Source organism: Silene latifolia, chromosome Y (genome assembly GCF_048544455.1).
Source record: "Silene latifolia isolate original U9 population chromosome Y, ASM4854445v1, whole genome shotgun sequence".
Taxonomy (NCBI): Eukaryota; Viridiplantae; Streptophyta; class Magnoliopsida; order Caryophyllales; family Caryophyllaceae; genus Silene; species Silene latifolia.
Window position 1 is genome coordinate 453,792,897 of NC_133538.1, and position 21,889 is coordinate 453,814,785.

Here is a 21,889-nt window from a genome sequence, read left to right on the forward strand (position 1 = left end):
GGTGGTTTCGATAAATTAATCTACGTAATTAAAGAATTATGTCTTGCATGTTTAATTTATTTAGTTGATGTATTTTTTTGTTAAATGAATCGTTAAATGGTTTTATTTACGTATTTTTGCAATCGGTTGTAATTTTTAATACCTAGTGTGGCCTTAGTCAAATTATGTTTCCGTAATGATGGAAACATAATTTTTAATGTAATTTGAGATCTCGAATCTCCGTTTGGTTTTCTTTATTTATTCCGGTTTTGAAATTATAATGTAAATAGGTTTATTATGTAATTTTAAATTTTAATTTTTGAGACTAAAGATGGAGATTGGAGCTCACTCCCGGCCCGCTACATGGATCAAGATGGAACATCAAGACAAGTTTCTCGGGTCCAAGGATGGATTCCAAAGTTGTATTTATGTTCATTTTGATAGATAGGCCACACTAGGACTTTTTTTTGTTTTGCGTTTTACCGTTCTTATTGCTTTTCATTCACATGATAGTTTATGCATCATATTCCGCCTAAACCAAACCATCTACTACTAAAATGCATGAAAATTGACTCATATAGATTGTATGTTAGTTTTCATAGACATAAGATGTCACTCAGTTTAAGCCATCACTTTAGTTTATTCATTCACGCATGCTAGATATTAGTTCAGTTAAAATGAATTAAAATGAAGATGATGGGATCTTCCTCTAAAACCGAAATTGAGACTAGTCTTTATAAGGGCAAACAACTATGAATCCCTTATTCATCGGTAGGCATAATATGACCCGTTCTACATTGGGTAAGTAGTTTGTGTTGACTTAGTTTATCTCAAAATTATAATCCGAAGAGTTTCTCGTGATTATGATGGACTAAAGAAAGAATTTGCAGAAATTTATCGACCAAGAATTCTAACAGTAGAATTAGCCAAAAGGTTGGTTTATCAATTTGCAGATAATTGAGACTTGAGATTATTTATATAATTCTTGAGGGAGCTCAATTGTATAAATGCATGAGTCTTCGCTTATAACAGTTTTGCATTAAGACTTAAAATCATAACGATGTTTACAAAACCATTAGTAAGATCCTTACTAATAGGCTTAAGAAAGTTATGCCTGATATAGTGGGGCTTGAACAAGCTGCTTTCGTACATGAGAGATCAATAGTTGATAATACCATGCTGGCTCATGAATTGGTTTCTGGTTATGGTAGGCAAAATTCTTCCCCTAGATGTGTTATAAAAGTGGATATTCGTAAAGCTTTTGACTCGGTTCATTGGGATTTTTTGAGGACTATTCTGCCTCTGTTTGGTTTGCCTCCTAAATTTTGCAATTGGATTATCACTTGTGTGACATCACCTAAGTTCTCTCTTAATATTAATGGGTCTTCAGTGGGTTATTTTGATGGGAAGAGGGGGCTAAGGCAGGGTGATCCCCTATCCCCCTTGCTCTTTGTACTCTGTATGGAGGTTTTATCTCGGATCCTCAGGAAGTTACCAGAACACAAGCACTTTAGCTTTCATCCAAAATGCTGCAGGATAGGTCTCTCTCATCTAATTTTTGCAGACGACTTGCTTGTTTTCACAAGAGGTGATTATCCTTCTATCAAAGCTGTTGAAGCTAGCTTGCATCTTTTTGCTGAAGTTTCTGGTCTGACTCCTAACCCCTCCAAAACTAACATCTATTTTGGGGGAGTGCACCCAGAGGTTAAGGAACTTATTCTTAGGGATACTAGTTATTTGGAGGGGACATTTCCCTTCAAGTATCTTGGTGTTCCCCTTCACTCATCCAGGCTGACAAAGGATATGTACTTCTCTTTGCTTGAAAAAATAAAGGCCAAGATTAACCATTGGGCTAATTTTAATCTCTCCTATTCTGGTAAGATTCAGCTCATCAACACTGTTGTATTTGGTATTGAGAGCTTTTGGTGTGCAAGCTTTATGCTGCCTAAGGGGGTCATCCATGAGATAGACAAAATGTGTAGAAGATTTCTATGGGGATACCAGGGTGCACACAAACTTGTGTTTTTTGCGTGGCAAAAAGTTTGTAGGAGCAGGGCACAAGGAGGGTTTGATATTCGAGAAATTTTGAGCTGGAACAAAATTTTGTTGCTGAGAATGTTTTGGAGGATTTCTACTGCATCCCCTTCCATCTGGGTGCAGTGGTGCCAACACTATCATCTGCAGGGGTTGGACTGTTGGAGTGTGAAGCCATCACAGTCCACTTCCACGGTTTGGAAAGCTCTATTTGCTGCACGAGATGAATTTGTTGGCCTGACTGGGTTCACTTGCACCGCTCATGCTTCACTACAGGAATGGAGTAGGACTGGTAAGCTGCATTTGTATCAGGTATATGCGGTTTTTCATGGGAGACACTCTAATCTCCAATGGGCTAAACCTACTTTAGATGGTGTTGTTATGCCTAGGCATGCTATGCTTGTGAGAATGGCAGTGCAAAAGGGGCTGGCCACTACTGATAATTTGAATAGAAGAGGTTTGCATCTTGTCAACAGATGCTACTTATGTACGGCTGCTGCTGAGGACCATCCACACTTGTTCTTCTCTTGTTCCTTTTCAAGGGCCGTGTACCAAACTATTATGCTCTGGCTTGGGGTCACGAGGAGACCTTTGTGTTTGCATCAGGAGCTCCTTAAGTTGTCCAGATACCGTGGTAAGGGTTGGAGGAAAAAACGAGCTCGGTGTAGTTTGGCTGCTACGGTTTACTTTCTATGGCAAGAAAGGAACTGGCGCATTTTCAGAGGGGTCTCTTGCACAATTGAGCAACTTGTCTATCAAATTAAATATTATGTTTCTATTCGATTGTATGCTAATATTAATAGTAGTATCTTAGAGGAGGTGATAGAGCATATGACTAGTTAGAATGGTCATTTTGCTTTTCTAGTGGCTATACTTTGTATGAAACTCTCTTTTTCTAATGAGAAGCTGATTTCTACAAAAAAAAAATCCTAACGATGCATATGCTTATTATTTTATTCTTCTTTTCGCAGTGTAGAATACGTTTATTTTGATAATACTATTACAACAAATGGCTGGAAATAACGAAATCCCAATACCGAGTGCCACACTTGGACACGAGTCCAGGCTTAAAGTTTTTATGGACAACATGAATCAGTTCACACGACTGAAGAATGATGGATCCAACTTTGCGGATCGGAGGCGGCAACGAATCTTTGCCATTGTTGACGGTAAGCTCAAGTAATTAACTGAGCCAATACCGGTAAACCCAGGCCCCAATGCAGGAGTTAACGAGTCACTTGCTTATAGTGATTTCGTCATGGAAGCGGGTGCGATAAAGAACGTACTCATCTTCGTAATGGAAACCAATTTGCAGAGACGCTTCATTGCCCAAGGTGCAAACAAGATTTTCACCACGCTCACTAACGAGTTCTCTAAAGCACAGAGAATCGTTACTTATGAGCATACCTGTCACTTCTTTGATGCGAAACTCCAAAAGGGCCAACCGGTTAGCCCACACATTCTTAACACGATTGAGAATGTCGAGAAATTAGAGGCACTTGATTGCAAAATCAGTGAGAGCATAGTCATTGACCGAATGCTTCATTCTCTTCATCATGGTTTTGCCCTTTTCAGGCCGAACTACTACATGAATGACTTAAAGAAAAGTCCTCATGAGCTACACTCACTTCTCGTACAGACCGAGAAGGATATGAAATTGAGTGGGAGCATGAAGCAGGATGTTCTCACGATTTCCAACAAGAATAAAGGTAAGGGCAAAGCTCCAGGCGACCTAACTGTAGGTAAGCCAATGTTTAAAAAGCCAGGAAACGGTAAGAGTGGGCCTGGTGAGACTAGTGGCTCACAGGGCAAGGCAAAGAGCAAGGGCGGTGACATTGAGTGCCACCATTGTCACAAGACTTGACATTGGAGAAGGAACTGTCTCGTGTACCGTGAGGACATAAAAGCAGGCCGCGTCGTTCCTGTTGGTATGCCATCTTATATTCATATGATTGAGATTAACCATGCATGTTTTGGAACTTGGGTACTTGATACTGGTTGTGGTTCTCATCTGTGTAATCATTTGCAGGGCCTAAGAAACATCACACCTCTCGGAAAGGGTGATGTGGACCTGCGAGTAGGGAATATAGCTAGAGTTGCTGCAGTCTTGAAGGGAACATACGTAATCCAACTCCCTAGTGGTTTTGAGTTATTTTTATATAACTGTTACTATGTACCCAGTTTGTCTAAGAACATTATTTTAGTTTTCGTACATGATAAGGACGGTTTTTCATTTTTAATAAAGGATAATTGCTGTATTTTCTCTTTCAATGAAATGATTTATGGCAAAGCAGTTTCCATGAATGGAATTTATATCTTAGACCAAACCACGAAAATATTACACGTGAATAATAAGAAGTTAAAGGTTGGTGACAAAGATCAAACCTATATATGGCATTGTTGAATGGGACACATAAATGAAAAACGTGTAAAGAAACTCGTCGATAATGGGACTATTCCCGCATTCGATTTTTCTACATATGGCACGTGTGAATTATGTCTCATTGGCAAAATGACTCGAATTTCCTTCAAAGGTGTTGGAATGCACGCTAGTGACCTATTAGGACTCATACATACGGATGTTTGTGGACCTATGTCAATTACCGCTAGAGATGGCTATAGATATTTTATAACTTTCACGGACGATTTGAGTAGATACGGATATGTCTACTTAATGAAGCATAAAAGTGAGTCCTTTAAGAAATTCAAGGAATACCAGAATAAGGTTGAGAACCAACTGGGTGAAATGGTTAAAGCACTCTGTTCAGATCGGTGTGGCGAATATCTTTCAAATGAGTTTCATCAACACCTCAAAGACTGTGGAATCGTTTTACAATTAACTCCAGCTGGAACACCTCAATTAAATGGTGTGTCCGAACGTAGAAATCGAACATTGCTTCATATGGTTCGATCAATGATGAGTCACACGGTAGTACCTAATTCATTATGGGGTTTTGCTCTTTTGTCAGCTGCTCTTATACTTAACCGAAGTCCGACTAAAGCTGTCGACAAGACTCCATATGAAATGTGGAGGGGAACGGTCCCCAACTTGTCCTTTATTCGGGTTTGGGGCTGCGAGGCTTATGTCAAGTGGAGACACGAGGATAAGCTCGGCCCACGATCGGTCAAGAGATACTTTATTGGTTATCCAAAAGGAATGTTTGGTCATTACTTCTATTCACCAACCGAACATCGAGTTTTTCTTGCGGCTAGTGCGACGTTCTTAGAGAAAGAATTTCTCGAGAACAAGACAAGTAATAGAACCTTCGAGCTGTTGGAGATTCCAGAACCAACAACCGAGGAACAGATGGAGGAAGTTGTTCCTTCAACTGATGATACGGTTAATATTCATGAGGAACCTAGGAGGTCGAGTAGAGTCTCTAATCCTCCGGACAGATACATTGGTATGGTCGAGGAGAATGACATTTTTCTCTTAGAGAGTAATGAACCCACTACCTATAAAGGCGCTATGGCCTGTTCCGACTCAAAGCTATGGCTTGAAGTCATGCAATCCGAGATGGACTCCATGTATGAGAATAACGTATGGGATCTTGTTAATTTACCTAATAACGTAAAACCTCTACAATGCAAATGGCTTTACAAAATAAAGCATTCTGCACACCCGCGACCAGATACCTATAAGGCACGACTAGTGGCAAAAGGTTTCACTCAAGTGCCCGGATTGCATTATGATGAGACTTTTGCACCCGTAGTCATGCTACGTTCCATTCGGATAATCTTAGCGATTGCCGCTTTTCATGACTATGAAATTTGGCAAATGGATGTGAAAACTGCCTTCTTAAATGGTTATTTGGAGGAAGAGTTAACGTTGTACATGGTGCAACCCGAAGGTTTCATAGATCCTGAACATCCTAAGAAAGTATGCATGCTTAAGCGTTCCATTTATGAACTTAAACAAGCTTCTCAGATTTGGAATCATCGTTTCGACCAGGTGATAAAAGAGTATGGTTTTACTCGATCGGTCGAGGGACTCTGCTTATATATCAAGTCGAGTGGGAGCAAGATTGTTTTCTTGATATTGTATGTTGATGACATACTCTTGATTGGGAATGACATTCCTCACTTATCTTCGGTTAACGGATGGTTGAATAACCATTTCCAGATGAATGATCTGGGTGAGGCACAACGCATATTGGGAATCTGTATCTACCAAGATAGATCACGACAGACGTTATCACTTAGTCAGGGATCTTATTTGGATAAGATTCTTGAGAGGTTCAGCATGACCAACTTTAAGAAGGGGAACCTTCCAATGTCGTCTGGGATGCAATTGAGCAAATCTCAGTCACCCACGACGCCTGAAGGGATTGAGCGCATGAGTCGTGTTCCTTATGCATCTGCAATAGGATCAATCATGTATGCCATGATATGCACACGTCCAGACGTGGCATATGCATTGAGTATGACGAGTCGCTACCAAAAAAATCCAGGTGAAACACACTGAATAGCTGTTAAAAATATCCTTAAGTACCCACGGAGGACCAAGGATAGGGTATTGACTTATGGAGGCGATACTAAGCTATGTGCAATCGGTTACGCAGATGCTAGCTTCCAAACGAATCGAGATGATTCAAAATCTCAGTTCGGGTTCGTCTTCACTCTTAATGGTGCTACAGTCAGCTGGAAGAGTTTCAAACAGAGTGTTGTAGCAGATTCTACTACTGGATCCGAGTACTATGCCGCTTCGGAGGCAGCAAAGGAAGCGATATGGATGCGTCAATTCTTACAAGGACTTACGATAGTTCCTAGTTCGAATGACCCGATCACCATCTATTGTGACAATAGAGGTGCCATATTCCAGGCTAAGGAGCCAAAGTCTAGAAACAAATATAGACATGTACATCGGAAAGCTCACCTGATCCGTGATTACGTGGAGCTAGAAGAGATAGTGATTGACAAGATAGCTTCGGATGACAACATCGCGGATCCTCTCACTAAACCGTTGAATTTTGATAAGCATGAAGGGCACGTTATTTCCATGGGAATTAAACGTGTTCCTGAGTTGTAGTAGTTGATTATGAATTTGATACATTATCTTTTTCATAAACTATTTATAACTTCATCGTTTTAGTATAATATTTTGTTTTTCATGTGGATTGTACTGACAACATTGAACGCCACAAAGTTAACTGAATTACATTATATTTTGTTTTGGTCCATAATCGCCCATATGAGTTGATAACTCTGGCTATTATATTGTGCAGTCGATTGATGGTGGGTTCAACGAGCCATAAGTCAATCAATTGGCTGATCGATCACAAATACGGGTTATAACGATACCTCGTAGGACAATTATTTTTTGTGACAACGTAATGGAGTCCTAAATGTTTAAAAACATTCGGTGCCAGATCGTGGATAGGACATCCATTGTGTTCCTAGAGTCGATTCTTTTGACTATCGATTGTCTCTTGAGATTAAGGCAGTTTTTGGGTGACTTTGGTTTCTTTCTCATGGCCTGCCGTAACTGGAGACTAAGTAGATTTTTTCTGGGTCATTTCATACTGTGCTTACATATGCGGGATTCGAGTTGTAGAAAATATCCAACCCTTATCAGGTATAGTTATTTTTCAGGGCCACTCGAGGATTTGTAACTGAAATGCATGGCCATGCTCGAATGATGATTCGTTTATCAGTTAAGTTACTCTCTAATTGAGGAAACCACTCTTGATACAGATCACTTGTAAAATATGACCATTGTGAATACGGATTTTGCAAATTGTTTTACATTGAGTTGGAGAAATTTTAGGATATAAGAATCGGTTATCGTACATAAACTTGTGAGGACAAGTGGGAGTTTGTTGGAGCTCGTGTCCTCCACAATTAGTGTGATAACATTTATAAATATCTTATAGGTTCACAAGCGCATACTTCGTATTTTATCAGTTGATTAACGATTACTTAATAACGGTTGGCTTGCTAGAAAGTTTGACGTTATTATCATACTGATGGCGGTAATCAACTGGTCCCTAAAAGTCACACCTAAAGGATGTGTTTGAGAGATGTGATTATGGAAATGTAATCACATTGATGCCTTATATGACTAAACAGTTAGTCAACGTGTTGATGAGACGATTATTTAATGCCGATTAAATAATATTAGCTGAGACGAATTAACTGTCAATTCGTAAATTGAATATAATAAGTTATATTTAATTAATGTATATAATGTTATCTTGGACGAATTAATATGTTAATTCGTAATTAAATATAATCGGTTATATTTAATTAGCTAATTATAAATATGCGATATTTATAGTTAAAGTATATATTATACGATATTGTCATTATACATTATTACAGACCGGCATTAATATATCGACTGCAAGCTGTTGTGTGTAGACTTATTAATACGGAATAAAATAAATGACAATTTATAATAATACACATTATTATACATTTTTGATAACAACTTAAAATAAGGAGATTTTTCTCCTTATTTGGTGTTGGTACCACTCGGTCAAACCTAGATAAGGGAAAGAAATATTCCCCTTATTCCTTCTTTCATTTTTCGGAAATTATAAAGTGGAAAGGGGATTCATTTCTAACCTAATTGATTTTTGACCTAGCTTTTCTCTCATCAAAAATTCACACACACAAACCCTAAAAATATTACAGAAAATTGGGGATCTCATTCTAGCAATTTGAGGGGCATTTCTCGGAGCTTCTTGGGTGCAACTAATAGGTGAATATCATTGTGATATTGTTCTTAGGCCGAATTTGCTAGGACCGATGGTTGAAACTTAATTCTCTACTTTTGTTTATGCAATTTATTTTATGACTCGTATTCATCATTATAAATTCGTTATAATCCTTATAATTAATGAGAAGCATACAGATAATTCCCACAGACTTGGCCTCTCTGTTGTGGGGCTGATCATCTTCCTCGTTTCCTGAAGACTGAAGGTGCTGCTAGAATGCCCAGGCCTTTAAAGGCTGTTAGCGCTTCTACATCAGGCAGTAAGTCTTTTATTTATTTATTTTTGTTTTGTTTTTCATTCTATTTTGTCCTTTTCATGACAGCCTGTTTTTATTGCTAATATAGCGTCTCGTGTTATAGCCACTAGATCATCCACTCGCCTTGCTAGGTTTGGCATGGCTGATCTTTCTGCCAAGTGGGCCAAGGTTAAAGAGGAGAGTTCTTAGGGTGGTGGCGATACTGGGCTTGTCATTGATTTAACTGAGTTGCCTGCCACTCCCAAAGTTTCTCCTGCTGCAGTTGCTCCTGCTGAAATAAGTTCAGCGGCCTAGAAGAGGAAGGTGGAGGAAGTTGATTTATCTGCCCCAGTCGAGGTGCGAGCCAGGGTGGATAATTTGGAGGCTGCCAGGGTGAGAATCAGTGATTATGCTTCCTCCAAATCTGATTTTATGCTTACCCTGGATCCTATTGAGACTACTACTGAGGCTGTTGCTTCAGTAGATCATGTTGTCAGCCTTTTGGCAGGTGCCTTGGCTGCTGCAAGAGAGGTATATATATATATATATATATATATATATATATATATATATATATATATATATTTGCTTTTATTTTTTGTAATATTTTTTTTTTGTGGTTTTTTTATTATGATATAATATTTATACTATTTTTGTTTCTGTTCAGGGTGTTGCAGCTTGTCTCCACAATGCTTATCAGGCTACCTCTTTGGTAGCCAGGATTAATCTTATTTGATCTGATTATGATAAGCTGAAGTCTGAATTAGATTTCGCTTGGGCTGATCTGGTTGCAGGGATTGCTAACTTGGCAAAGGTGCAGGCTAAGAGGAACGCTGCCAAGACTGAGGTAAGCTTGAGTAAGCAGCTTTGCAGCAGGCACTGGATAGGAATGAGGAGCTAACCCTGGAGAGGGATGATTTGGATTGCAATCTTGATGATGCTTCCTTGTACTTCTATATCAAGGGAAAAGTGGCTGCTATGTCGGAGCCTGTGGAGGCCAGGGCAAATTGGAACCCAGAAGCTGAGATGGCCATTGCTGCTACTACGTATCCTGACCTGCATAATATGGGTGATGAATAGGAGATCGACTCTCCAGGGGAGCAAGATGTTGATCTGATGAGGAGCAGGATGCTGGTGCTGATCAGGCCTAAGATGGTAGTGTTGATGCTGCCTCCAAGGAAGGGCAGTAATTTTATATTTTTCTTGATGTTATTGGCCCATCCAGGGGGATGTCCAAGGAAAGACGATTTTAATTTCTTGTTTTTGTGTGCTTGGCTGGTTAGGGAGGTTATCCCTGGCCTTGACAATTATTTTGGTGCCTTTGCCCAGGGGGTAAGCGCTTTTTATAAATATGATGGTAGTGGCCTTCCTTGGCTCACTTTATTTATTTCTTGATGTCTTGCTGTTTCCTGTTTTTCATTTTCCTTTGCTCATAATTTCCTGCAAACTTTATTTCTTCAAACCTGGAAACCTGTTAGATTTTTAAACTTGTTAACCTGTTTTTTCAGTATTTGCTCTGGTCTTGTGGTTAAAGCCAATGTAAGCCATTCAACCACATATAGTTTATACCATAGCAGTTGAAGGGGTGAGAAAACCGGCATGTTAGGAGGGCTTATGTCCCCTGCCTGACTGGAGGGCTTGGTATTCGGCCTGTCGAGAGGGCATTTAGACTGATGGTCGAGATAAAACACCCTTGCACCGTCTTGCTGCGTCCAGCCAGTTGTAGATGTGTGCAACAAATCAGTCAGGCCAGGCAATTATTTTATGCCTGTCGAGAGGGCATTTAGACTGATGGTCGGGATATAGACATGGATTGCACATAGAACATGTGAGACACATAATTTTTCAGGTGGCATGTTAGGGTGAAACACGTATAGTAAACATATGATTTTTACCTGATCAGGCCAGGATAGAATTTATACATGGAACAATTTTAAATGAGTTACATTCCAGGATCTTGGGATCATTTCTCCTACTAATGTTTGGAGCATGAATGCTCCTTGTCCGACAATAGAGTCAATTAATTAGGGGCTTTCCCACGTAGGGGCTTGGCTGCTGATTTTTCTTTCTTATTGGGGAAAACTTTTCGTAGCACAAGGTCTCCTTCCTTGAAGACTCTAAACCTGACATTTTTATTGTAAGTTCTGGCCACCACTTGTTGATATGATGCCATCCTAATTTTGGCAGCATCTCTTAGTTCTTCTGCCAGGACCAGGTTCTCTTGCATCATGTTGTTGTTTACTTCAACATTGTTCAGGCTATATCTCGATGTTGGCACCCAGACTTCTACAGGGATGACAACTTCCCAGCCACACAATAAAGAATAGGGTGTTTGGCCTGTTGATGTCTTTGGAGTTGTCCTCTCCGCCCAGAGTACTAATAGATGCTCTTCAGCCCATCTGCCTCGTCTTCTCTTCAATTTCTTCTTTAAGCAGCTTATGACTACCTTCTTGCTTAATTCAGCCTGGCCATTAGCTTTTGGATATCCAAGGAGTGGATATAACCAGGTTGATGTTCCACTCTTGGCAAAATGCTTTAGTCTTTCTCCCCACAAATTGGGTGCCATTATCACACACTATCTCTTATAGGACTCCATATCTGCAAATAATATTTGTCCTGATAAAAGACATCACTTCCTTTTCAGTTACCTGCCTGAAAGAATCAGCCTCGATCCATTTAGAGAAGTAGTCAGTCATGGCTAACATGAATACTTTCTGTCCCGGAGCTACATGCAGCTTCCCTGCAATATCCATGCCCCACTTCATGAACGACCAGGGTGCAGAGATTGAGTGAAGTAGTTCAGATGGTTGGTGTATTATTGGTGCATGAATTTGACAGGCTTCACATTTTGAACAATATTCCAAGCAATCAGCCCCCAGTGTTGGCCAATAGTAGCCTGTCAGAGTACTTTACTTGCCAGGCTCTTTCCTTCTTTATGGTTGCCATAATGTCCATCGTGTATTTATTGGAGTACTTGTTTAGCTTCATCAGGCTCTAAGCATCTCAAATATGGTCCAGCCTATGATCTCTTAAATAGGGTGTTATTTATAATAGAATAAATTGAAGCTCTGATTCTAAAAGCCCTCGCTTCATTCCTGCCCTAAGGAAATATCCCTTGGAGGAACCAATCATAATAAGGTCTGGTCTAAGAATTATTATCTCGATTGGCAGGGTTGACTTGTTCAGTTTTACCGATAGCTGGCTCTAATAAATGAACAATCGGTATTTTATCAAAAACTACGGGGGTAAAATTTGAACCTAGGCTGGCCAAAGCATCAGCCTGGGTATTCAGTGTGGGAAATATTTGTATGCGTCCCTTTAATTTAAGGATTATAACGAATCATCAAGTGATGAATACTAGTCATAAAATTAAATTGCAAAAACAAAAACATAAAGGATTAAGAAATAACCTTCGGTCCTAGCAAAAACGGCCTAAGAACAATATCAAAGTTGATATTCGCCTATTAGTTGCACCCAAGACGATATGAGATATGCCCTTTGATTATGCTAGAATCGATCCAAAAATTAACTAAATAATTTTAGGTTTTTGTGTTTTTTCTGATGAGAGGGAGGCAAGAATGGCTTAGGAAAAATTAGGTTAGAAAATGCTCTCCCCCTTCCCCTATAAACCATGTATAGAAATGGATTAGGGTAAGATTTTCTTTTTTTTTATTTTTCTCGGCCCATATCCGAAAATAAGATGATAATTTTCTTCTTATTTTCGGTTATTCCAAAAATGTATAAAATGTGTAAATTGTCATCTAGTGAGGATCGAACCCATGACCTCTTGGTTTGAGTACCCTCACTATTACCACTATGACACATTCATCTTGTTGATATTAAATATAACCGATTACATTTAATTACAAATTAACAGATTAATTCGTCCAAGCTAACATTACATACATTTAATTAAATATAATTTATTATATTCAATTTACGAATTGACAGTTAATTCGTCTTAACTAATATTATTTAATCTTCATTAAATAATTATCTCATCAACACATTGACTAACTGTTTAGTCAGATAAGGCATCAATGTGATCATATTTCTATAACCACATCTCTCAAACACATCCTATAGGTGTGACCTTTAGGGACCAGTTGATCACTGCCATCTGTATGATAATAACGTCAAACTTTCTAACAAGCCAACCGTTATTAGGTAATCGTTAATCAACTGATTAAAATACGAAGTATACCCTTGTGAACCTGTAAGAGATTTACAAATGTTATCACACTAATTTGTGGAGGACACAAGCTCCAACAAACTCCCACTTGTCCTCACAAGTGTATGTGCAATAACCGATTCTCATATCCTAAAATTTCTCCCACTCAATGTAAAACAATTTGCAAATCCGTATTCACAAAGGTCGTATTTTACAAGCGATCTGTATCAAGAGTAGTTTCCCCGACTAGAGAGTAACTTAACAGATAAACGAATCATCATTCGAGCATGGCCATGCATTTCAGTTACAACTCCTCGAGTGGCCCTGAGAAATAACTATACCTTATAAGGGTTGGATATTTTCCTCAACTCGATTCCTGCAGATGTAAGCACATGAAATGACCCGAAAAAAATCTACTTAGCCTCCATTTACGGTAGACCGTGAGAAAGAAACCAAAGTCACCCAAAAACTGCCTTAATCCAAAGAGACAGTCGATAGTCAAAAGAATCGACTCTAGGAACACAATGGACGTCCAATCCACGACCCGGCACCGAATGTTTTTAAACATTTAGGACTCCATTACGTTGTCACAAAAAAATTTGTCCTACGAGGTATCGTTATAATCTCGCATTTGTGATCGATCAGTCAACTGCTTGACTTATGGCTCGTTGAACCCACCATCAATCGACTGCACAATATTATAGCCGGAGTTATCAGCTCACATTGGCGATTACGGACCAAACAAATATAATGTAATTCAGTTTACTTTGTGGCGTTCAATGTTGTCAGTACAATCCACATGAAAAACAAAATATTATATATTAAAACGATGAAGTTATAAATAGTATATGAAACGATAATGTATCAAATCCATAATCAACTACTACAACTCAGGAACACGTTTAATTCCCATGGAAATAACGTGCCCTACATGCTTATCATAATTCAACGATTTAGTAGTAGAATCTATTACAACACTTTGTCTAGAACTCTTCCAGTTGACCGCAACACCATTAAGAGTGAAGATGAACCCGGACTGAGATTTTGAATCATCTCGATCCGTTTGGAAACTAGCATCTGCGTAACCGATTGCGCATAGCTTAGTATCTCCTCCATAAGTCAATACCCAATCCTTAGTCCTCCGTAGGTACTTGAGGATGTTTTTAACAGCTATCTAGTGTGTTTTGCCTGGATTGCCTTGGTACCGACTCGTCATACTCAATGCATATGTCATGTCTGGACGTGTGTATATCATGGCATACATGATCGATCCTATTGCAGATGCATAAGGAATACGACTCATGCGTTCAACCCCTTCAGGCGTCGTGGGTGACTGCGACTTGCTCAACTGCATCCCAGTCGTCATTGGAAGGTTCCCCTTCTTGGAGTTGGTCATGCTGAACTTCTCAAGAATCTTATCCAAATAAGACTCCTGACTAAGTGATAACGTCCGTCGTGATCTATCTCGGTAGATACGGATTCCCAAAATGCGTTGTGCCTTACCCAGATCTTTCATCTGGAAATGGTTCTTCAACCATTATTTAACCAAAGATAAGAGAGTAATGTCATTCCCAATCAAGAGTATGTTATCGACATAAAATATCAAGAATACAATCTCGCTCCCACTCGAATTGATATATAAGCATGGTTCCTCGACCGATCGAGTGAAACCATACTCTTTTATCACCTGGTCAAAACGATGATTCCAACTCCGAGAAGCTTGCTTGAGTCCATAAATGGAACGCTTAAGCTTGCATACTTTCATAGGATGTTCAGGATCTATGAAACCTTCGGGTTGCACCATGTCCAACTCTTCCTCTAAATAACCGTTTAAGAAAGCGGTTTTCACATCCATTTGCCAAATTTCATAATCATGAAATGCGGAAATCGCTAAGATTATCCGAATGGAATGTAGCATGACTACAGGTGCAAAAATTTCATCATAATGCAATTCGTGCACTTGAGTGAAACATTTTGCCACAAGTCGTGCCTTATAGGTATCCGGTTGTGCGTCTACAGAATGCTTTATTTTGTAAAGCCATTTACACTGTAGAGGTTTTACCTTATTAGGTAAATCAACTAGATCCCATACGTTACTCTCATACATGGAGTCCATCTCGGATTGCATGGCTTCGAGCCATAGCTTTGCGTCGGAATAGGCCATAGCACCTTTATAGGTTGCGGGTTCATTACTTTCTAGAATTTAACCGTCATTCTCCTCGACCATACCAATGTATATGTCCGGAGGATTAGAGACTCTACCCGACCTCCTAGTTTCCTCAGGAATATGAACCGTGTCATCAGTTGGAGGAACAACTTCCTCCATCCGTTCCTCGGTTGTTGGTTCTGGAATATCCGACAGCTCGAAGGTTCTATTACTCGTCTTGTTCTCGAGAAATTCTTTCTCTAAGAACGTCGCACTAGCCGAAACAAAAACTCGATGTTCGGTGGGCGAATAGAAGTAATGACCAAATGTTCCTATTAGATAACCTATAAAGTATGTCTTGACCGATCGCGGGCCGAGCTTATCCTCGTGTCTTCACTTGACATAAGCCTCGCATCCCCAAACCCGAATAAAGGACAAGTTAGGGACCGTTCCCTTCCACATTTTATATGGAGTCTTGTCGACAACTTTAGTCGGACTTCGGTTAAGTATAAGAGCAGCTGACAAAAGAGCAAAACCCACTAATGAATCAGGCACTACCGTGTGACTCATCATGGATCAAACCATATCAAGTAAGGTTCGATTTCTCCATTCGGACACACCATTCAATTGAGGTGTTCCAGGTGGAGTTAACTACAAAACGATTCCACAGTCTTTCAGGTGTTGATCAAACTCATTTGAAAGATATTCGCCACCCCGATCTGAACGGAGTGCTTTAACCTTTCTACCCAGTTGGTTCTCAGACCTGCCTCGTATTCCTTGAATTTCTCAAAGGACTCACTTTTATGCTTCATTAAGTAGACATATCTGTATCTACTTAAATCGTCCGTGAAAGTGATAAAATATCTATAGCCATCTCTAGCGGTAATTGACATAGGTCCACAAACATCAGTATGTTTGAGTCCTAATAGGTCACTAGCGCGCATTCCAACAATTTTGAATGAAATTCGAGTCATCTTGCCAATGAGACATGAATCACACGTGCCATATGTAAAAAAATCGAATGCGGGAATAGTCCCATTATCGACGAGTTTCTTTACGCGTTTCTCATATATATGTCCCATTCGACAATGCCATAGCTAGGTTTGATCTTTGTCACCAACCTTTATTTTCTTATTATTCACGTGTAATACTTCCGTGGTTTGATCTAAGATGTAAATTCCATTCATGGAAACTGCTTTGCCATATTCATTTCATTGAGAGAGAAAATACAGCTATTATCCTTTATTGAAAATGCAAAACCGTCTTTAGCAAGTACGGAAACTGAAATAATGTTCTTAGACAAACTGGATACATAGTAACAGTTATATAAAAATAAATCAAAACCACTAGGGAGTTGGATTACGTATGTTCCCTTCGAGACAGCAGCAACTCGTGCTCTATTCCCGACTCGCAGGTCCACATCACCTTTTTCGAGAGGTATGATGTTCTTTAGACCCTGCAAATGATTACACAGATGAGAACCACAACCAGTATCTAGTACCCAAATTCCGAAACTTGCATGGTTAATCTCAACCATGTGAATATAAGATGACATACCAACAGGAACGACGCGGCCTGCTTTGATGTCCTCACGGTACACGCGACAGTTTATCCTCCAATGTCCAGTCTTGTGACAATGGTGGCACTCAATGTCACCGCCCTTGCTCTTTGCCTTGCCCTGTGAGCCACTAGTCTCACCAGGCGTACTCTTACAGTTTCCTGGCTTTTTAAACTTTGGCTTACCTACAGCTAGGTCGCCATGAGCCTTGCCCTTACCTTTACCCTTGTTGTAAATCATGAGAACATCCTGCTTCATGCTCCCACTAAATTTCATATCCTTCTCGGTCTGTACGAGAAGGGAGTGTAGCTCATGAGGACTCTTTTTCAAGTCATTCATGTAGTAGTTCGCCCTGAAAAGGGCAAACCCATCGTGAAGAGAATGAAGCATTCGGTCTATGACAATGCTGTCACTGATTTTACAATCAAGTGCCTCCAGCTTCTCGACATTCTCAATCATGTGAAGAATGTGTGGGCTAACCGGTTGGCCCTTCTGGAGTTTCGCATCAAAGAAGCGACAGGTATGCTCATGAGTAACGATTCTCGGTGCCTTTGAGAACTCGTTACTGAGCGTGGTGAAAATCTTGTTTGCACCCTGAGCAATGAAGCGTCTCTGCAAAATGGTTTCCATTGAAAAGATGTGTACGTTCTTTATCGCACCCGCTTCTATAACGAAGTCACTATATGCAATTGACTCGTTGACTCCTGCATTGAGATCTGGGTTGACTGGTATTGGCTCAGTTAATTACTTGAGCTTACCGTCTGCAATGGCAGCATTCCGTAGTGCCGCCTCCCAGTCCACAAAGTTGGACCCATCATTCTTCAGTCGCGTGGACTGATTCATGTGGTCCATGAAAGCTTTAAGCCAGGACTCGCGTCCAAGTGTGGCACTAGGCATTGGGATTGCGTTATTTCCAGCCATTTAGTTGTAACAAAATTATCAAAATATACGTGTTCTACATTGCGAGAAGAAGAATAAAAATAATAAGCATGTACATCGTTTATATTTTTAAGTCTAATGAACTACTGTCATAACGCGAAGACTCAAAACATTTATACAATTGACCTCCCTCAAGAATTATATAAATGATCCCAAGATTCAATTATCTGCAAATTGATAAGCTAACCTTTTAGCTAATTCGACCGTTAGAATTCTTGGTCGATAAATTTATGTAAATACTATCTTTAGTCCATCATAATCACGAGAAACTCTTCGGACTATGATGTTGAGGTAAACTAAGTCAACACAACTACTTACCCAACGTAGAAGGGGTCATTGTAACACCCCCATACTCCAAGTGCCTTACCAGGACCACTCAGGTATGAAGATATTACCATCTCGGTTATCCGAGGCATGATATTCATAAGACAATAACGAAACAACTTAAATAATATAACTTTAGTGAAAAGTACAACTGAAACCAAATCCCAAAATACGGGTACAAGTTCTTAAAACCAACAATCTCTTTGAAATACCGAAATGTCATAAAACTAAAAGACTACAATGAAGACTTCTATCGTCGACGGTGGCACCTCCCGCCTATCCCGGACTCAACTCAAACCTACTCAATTACTGCTCACCATCCCCGAATGGATCACCGCAGGTTTACAAAACAACAACCGGGGTCAGTACTAATCACACAACTCAATATATATCAATAATATGATAAACAGACAACTTAACCGTCACACACACACAACCACACCAATCCCAACAATATCAATCACCGATCGTCCACGGACCACCACCAGTGGGGACCGCAGCCGTACCCACCAAATCCCCGCTCCTCATAATGAGCGATAACCCTGTCCATTAATGTGCACATCCCCTTCCGTGGCGGGTTCCACGAAGGGCGAAACTAGGGCGTGAAGCCATTCCCGCAAGTGACCCCACTCAGCCGAGGACACGCCTCTAGAACCATAGACAAACAATCACAATCACAATCACAGCCGTCACAATACAATTACTATATCAAACAATCAATCTCAACACATCAACAATCATCCCATTATGGGACTAATAATGAGTAGAAGATCCTACCTAGAAAGCACAACTATCAGACGGTCTCTATAGCTGTATCAAAAAGCTTCTTCTACGAAACCTCCTCCTATCACACAACATACAAATGCTACCAAATCACAAACTACTCAAAAACCCCCAAATCCCTAGATTAGGGTTTAACCAACTTATAGGAAAGACAACAAAAAGGGTACATAGATCTTACCCTTGACGCAAGTGTTGGGAAATGTGTCCTCAACAATAGTGCGATCACATGATTTAAATATCATTATTAAATCTCATTTTAAAGAATACAATTGGGAAGTAATTTTGTTACTGTCAACTGGTCAACATATATCGGTAATGATTGGCTGACTAGAGTTTGACATTACTGTCGTGTGACGGTGGTGATCAGTTGACCCCCTAGGTCATACCTAAAGGGCAATACACTTAATTGATTATTTAATTAATCGTATAACGTTACGAGTTGATTAAATTACTTGAAAATTGACGGACGATTTTGGAAGTAAAATTTACGTATCATATTGAAATGTGATTAAATAAGATACGGTCTGAGTAATTGAATTGTATCATTACTCGGATGAAATAATTGTTTAATGTAACAATTAAATTGAATGAATTGTTATAAATACAATCAGTTGTGATTTATAAATGGTAAAATATTTTGGCACTAGTAATTATGGAATTACTAAGTCGATTTTTGTGTGTGACGTATTTTTATTAATACGTTGATTTTTAATATGTTAAAAATACATAACAAATTTATGTCACACATGACATGTGACATATTGACAATTGACAAAATAATATGGAATCCATATTATGTAAAAGTGCCGAAATAATGGAGGAGCATTAGGCTAAAATTGTGTTTATTTTTTAAATAGAAAACATAATGATTAAATAGCTTAAGTAGCCATGCAACCCTACTCACCTTGTGAAGACAAATATGGGCATGCATTGGCTCCCCAAAAGGGCTCCTACCCACCGGTTTTTCCAAGGGGATTTTAGAGAGTTTTCTCTTCTAAAAAATTATTTTCATTTTTCATTCAATTATCATTTTTCCTAGTGTAAGAAAGATAATTTCCTCTCTACATTTTAGAGATAATTAGAGAGATAATATACTCCAAAATTACCTTCTCCTACCCGGTTTTAGGAGTGAAAACAAAACAATTTTTGGGTCAATTTTCTACTAAGATTAATATTATACTAGTACTTATAATATTAATTAGATTAAGTGTTAAGCCTTGGGTATAAAGCTTGGGGAGAGATCTTACACTTAGATCTTGTTCATCCATAAAGGAAAAGCTCAAGAACAAGAGAGAAAGGTGATCTCTCTTGTGCCCAATATAGCCGAAATATTGAATGTAAGAAAATGATTTCTTCTCTTTTATCATATTGTTTGCATGCATAAAATCCGTATTTAATTTTATGACAAATTAGTTTAGCATATATGAGTATGTTATTTATGTATATGAATCTACATTTCCATCAGCAAGGATCTCAACGGTATAACAAACGATAAAAACCGACCTTCCAAACTCCGGGATTTGCTAACAATGCGATTAAGATGATGAACGTACTTGCTTTCTCTTTGACAGTAAATTAGGTTTTGCAAAAGTGTTTAGCATGATGACAGAAAAGGTTATATATCTTAATCGCATAATTAACAAAACCCGAGAAAAACTCCCCGTAAACCGGCTACTCGATCGAGTACCCAAGGTACTCGATCGAGTACCCCCTTACTCGATCGAGTATCCTAGTTACTCGATCGAGTACCCAATAGGTCAGAAAATATTTTAAGACGCAACTCACCCTTACTCGACAGAGTAAGTCCTACTCGATAGAGTACCCAAAGACTCATAAATACGGAGTATTACAGTCACATTATGCCTACCGACGAAGAAGGGATTCATAGTTGTTTGCCCTTATAAAGACTAGTCTCTATTTCCGTTTTAGAGGAAGATCCCATCAACTTTATTTTAATTCATTTTAAGTGAACTAATATCTAGCATGCGAGAATGAATAAACTAAGGTGATGGCTTAATAAGTCTGTGACATCTGTATGTCCATGAAAACTAACATACAACCTATATGAGTCAATTTTCATGCATTTTAGCAGTAGGTGGTTTGGTTTCAGGCGGAAAATGATGCATTAACTAGCATGTTAATGAAAAGCAATAAGAATGAAAACGTAAAAACAATAAAAAGTCCTAGTGTGGCATATCCTATCAAAACGAACACAAATACAAGTTTGGAATCCATCCCTGGACCCGAAAAGCTTGTTTTGATGTTCCAACTTGATCCATGTAGCAGGAGTGAGCTCCAATCTCCATCTTTAGTCTTCTTTTGAAAAATACAATAAATAAATTTTACATAATAAACCTATTTATTACATTCTAATTTCAAAACCCAAAACTAAAGAAAAATAAAGGAGATTCGAGATCTCATAATTACATAAAAATTATGTTTCCTTCATTACTAAAACATAATTAACTAAGGCCACACTAAGTATTACAAATTACAACTGATTGCAAAAATACGTAAATTAAATTCATTCAATCGATTCATTCAACTAAAATAAAATGCATCAACTAAAAATAAATTAAACATACATGACACAATTCCTTAATTATGTTGATTAATTTATACAAACCACCTATTTAAATCAAATTATGTGACAATTCCTCAATTAATCACATTAATTTCAATCTTAATTCACATTAAACTTGTAATATGAATTTAATCCATCAATATTATAAACTTCTTTAAAATAATTAGGTATCTATTAATTTTTTTTTATAGATATAATACTGCTGGACGTGAACAGTAACCGAGACGTGAACAGTAACAGAAATTTTTGTTTTCTTTTCTCGGCAAAACAGGAAAAAACAGCCCGTTACTTTTCTTTAAACACGGTTTTTCTGTAAAACCCGAAACAAAACAATGAATTTTTTTTTAAATAATCTGCCCTATGAACAGTAACTGTGACGTGAACATCGACAAAAAAAATTTCAGATGCTTTTCAAAT

The 21,889-nt window shown here is 38.7% G+C and overlaps 1 protein-coding gene across 1 annotated transcript; it reads left to right on the plus strand.

The window, feature by feature from the left end:
- Window positions 1-1,089: 1,089 nt before the first annotated feature.
- Window positions 1,090-10,047, plus strand: LOC141632807 (uncharacterized). Its single transcript, XM_074445319.1, has 7 exons — window positions 1,090-2,832; window positions 8,883-8,991; window positions 9,077-9,156; window positions 9,286-9,498; window positions 9,635-9,647; window positions 9,735-9,814; window positions 9,931-10,047. The coding sequence occupies exons 1-7, from the start codon at window positions 1,090-1,092 to the stop codon at window positions 10,045-10,047; spliced, it is 2,355 nt and encodes a 784-aa protein (XP_074301420.1).
- Window positions 10,048-21,889: the final 11,842 nt, after the last annotated feature.

Coding starts and splice junctions, on each gene's coding strand:
- LOC141632807 (XM_074445319.1), top strand. CDS start 1,090: ATGCCTGATATAGTGGGGCTTGAACAAGCTGCTTTCGTACATGAGAGA. Junction 2,833..8,882: donor ATAGTAGTATCTTAGAGGAG/GTGATAGAGCAT, acceptor TAATTCCCACAG/ACTTGGCCTCTCTGTTGTGG. Junction 9,815..9,930: donor GGAACGCTGCCAAGACTGAG/GTAAGCTTGAGT, acceptor TTCTATATCAAG/GGAAAAGTGGCTGCTATGTC.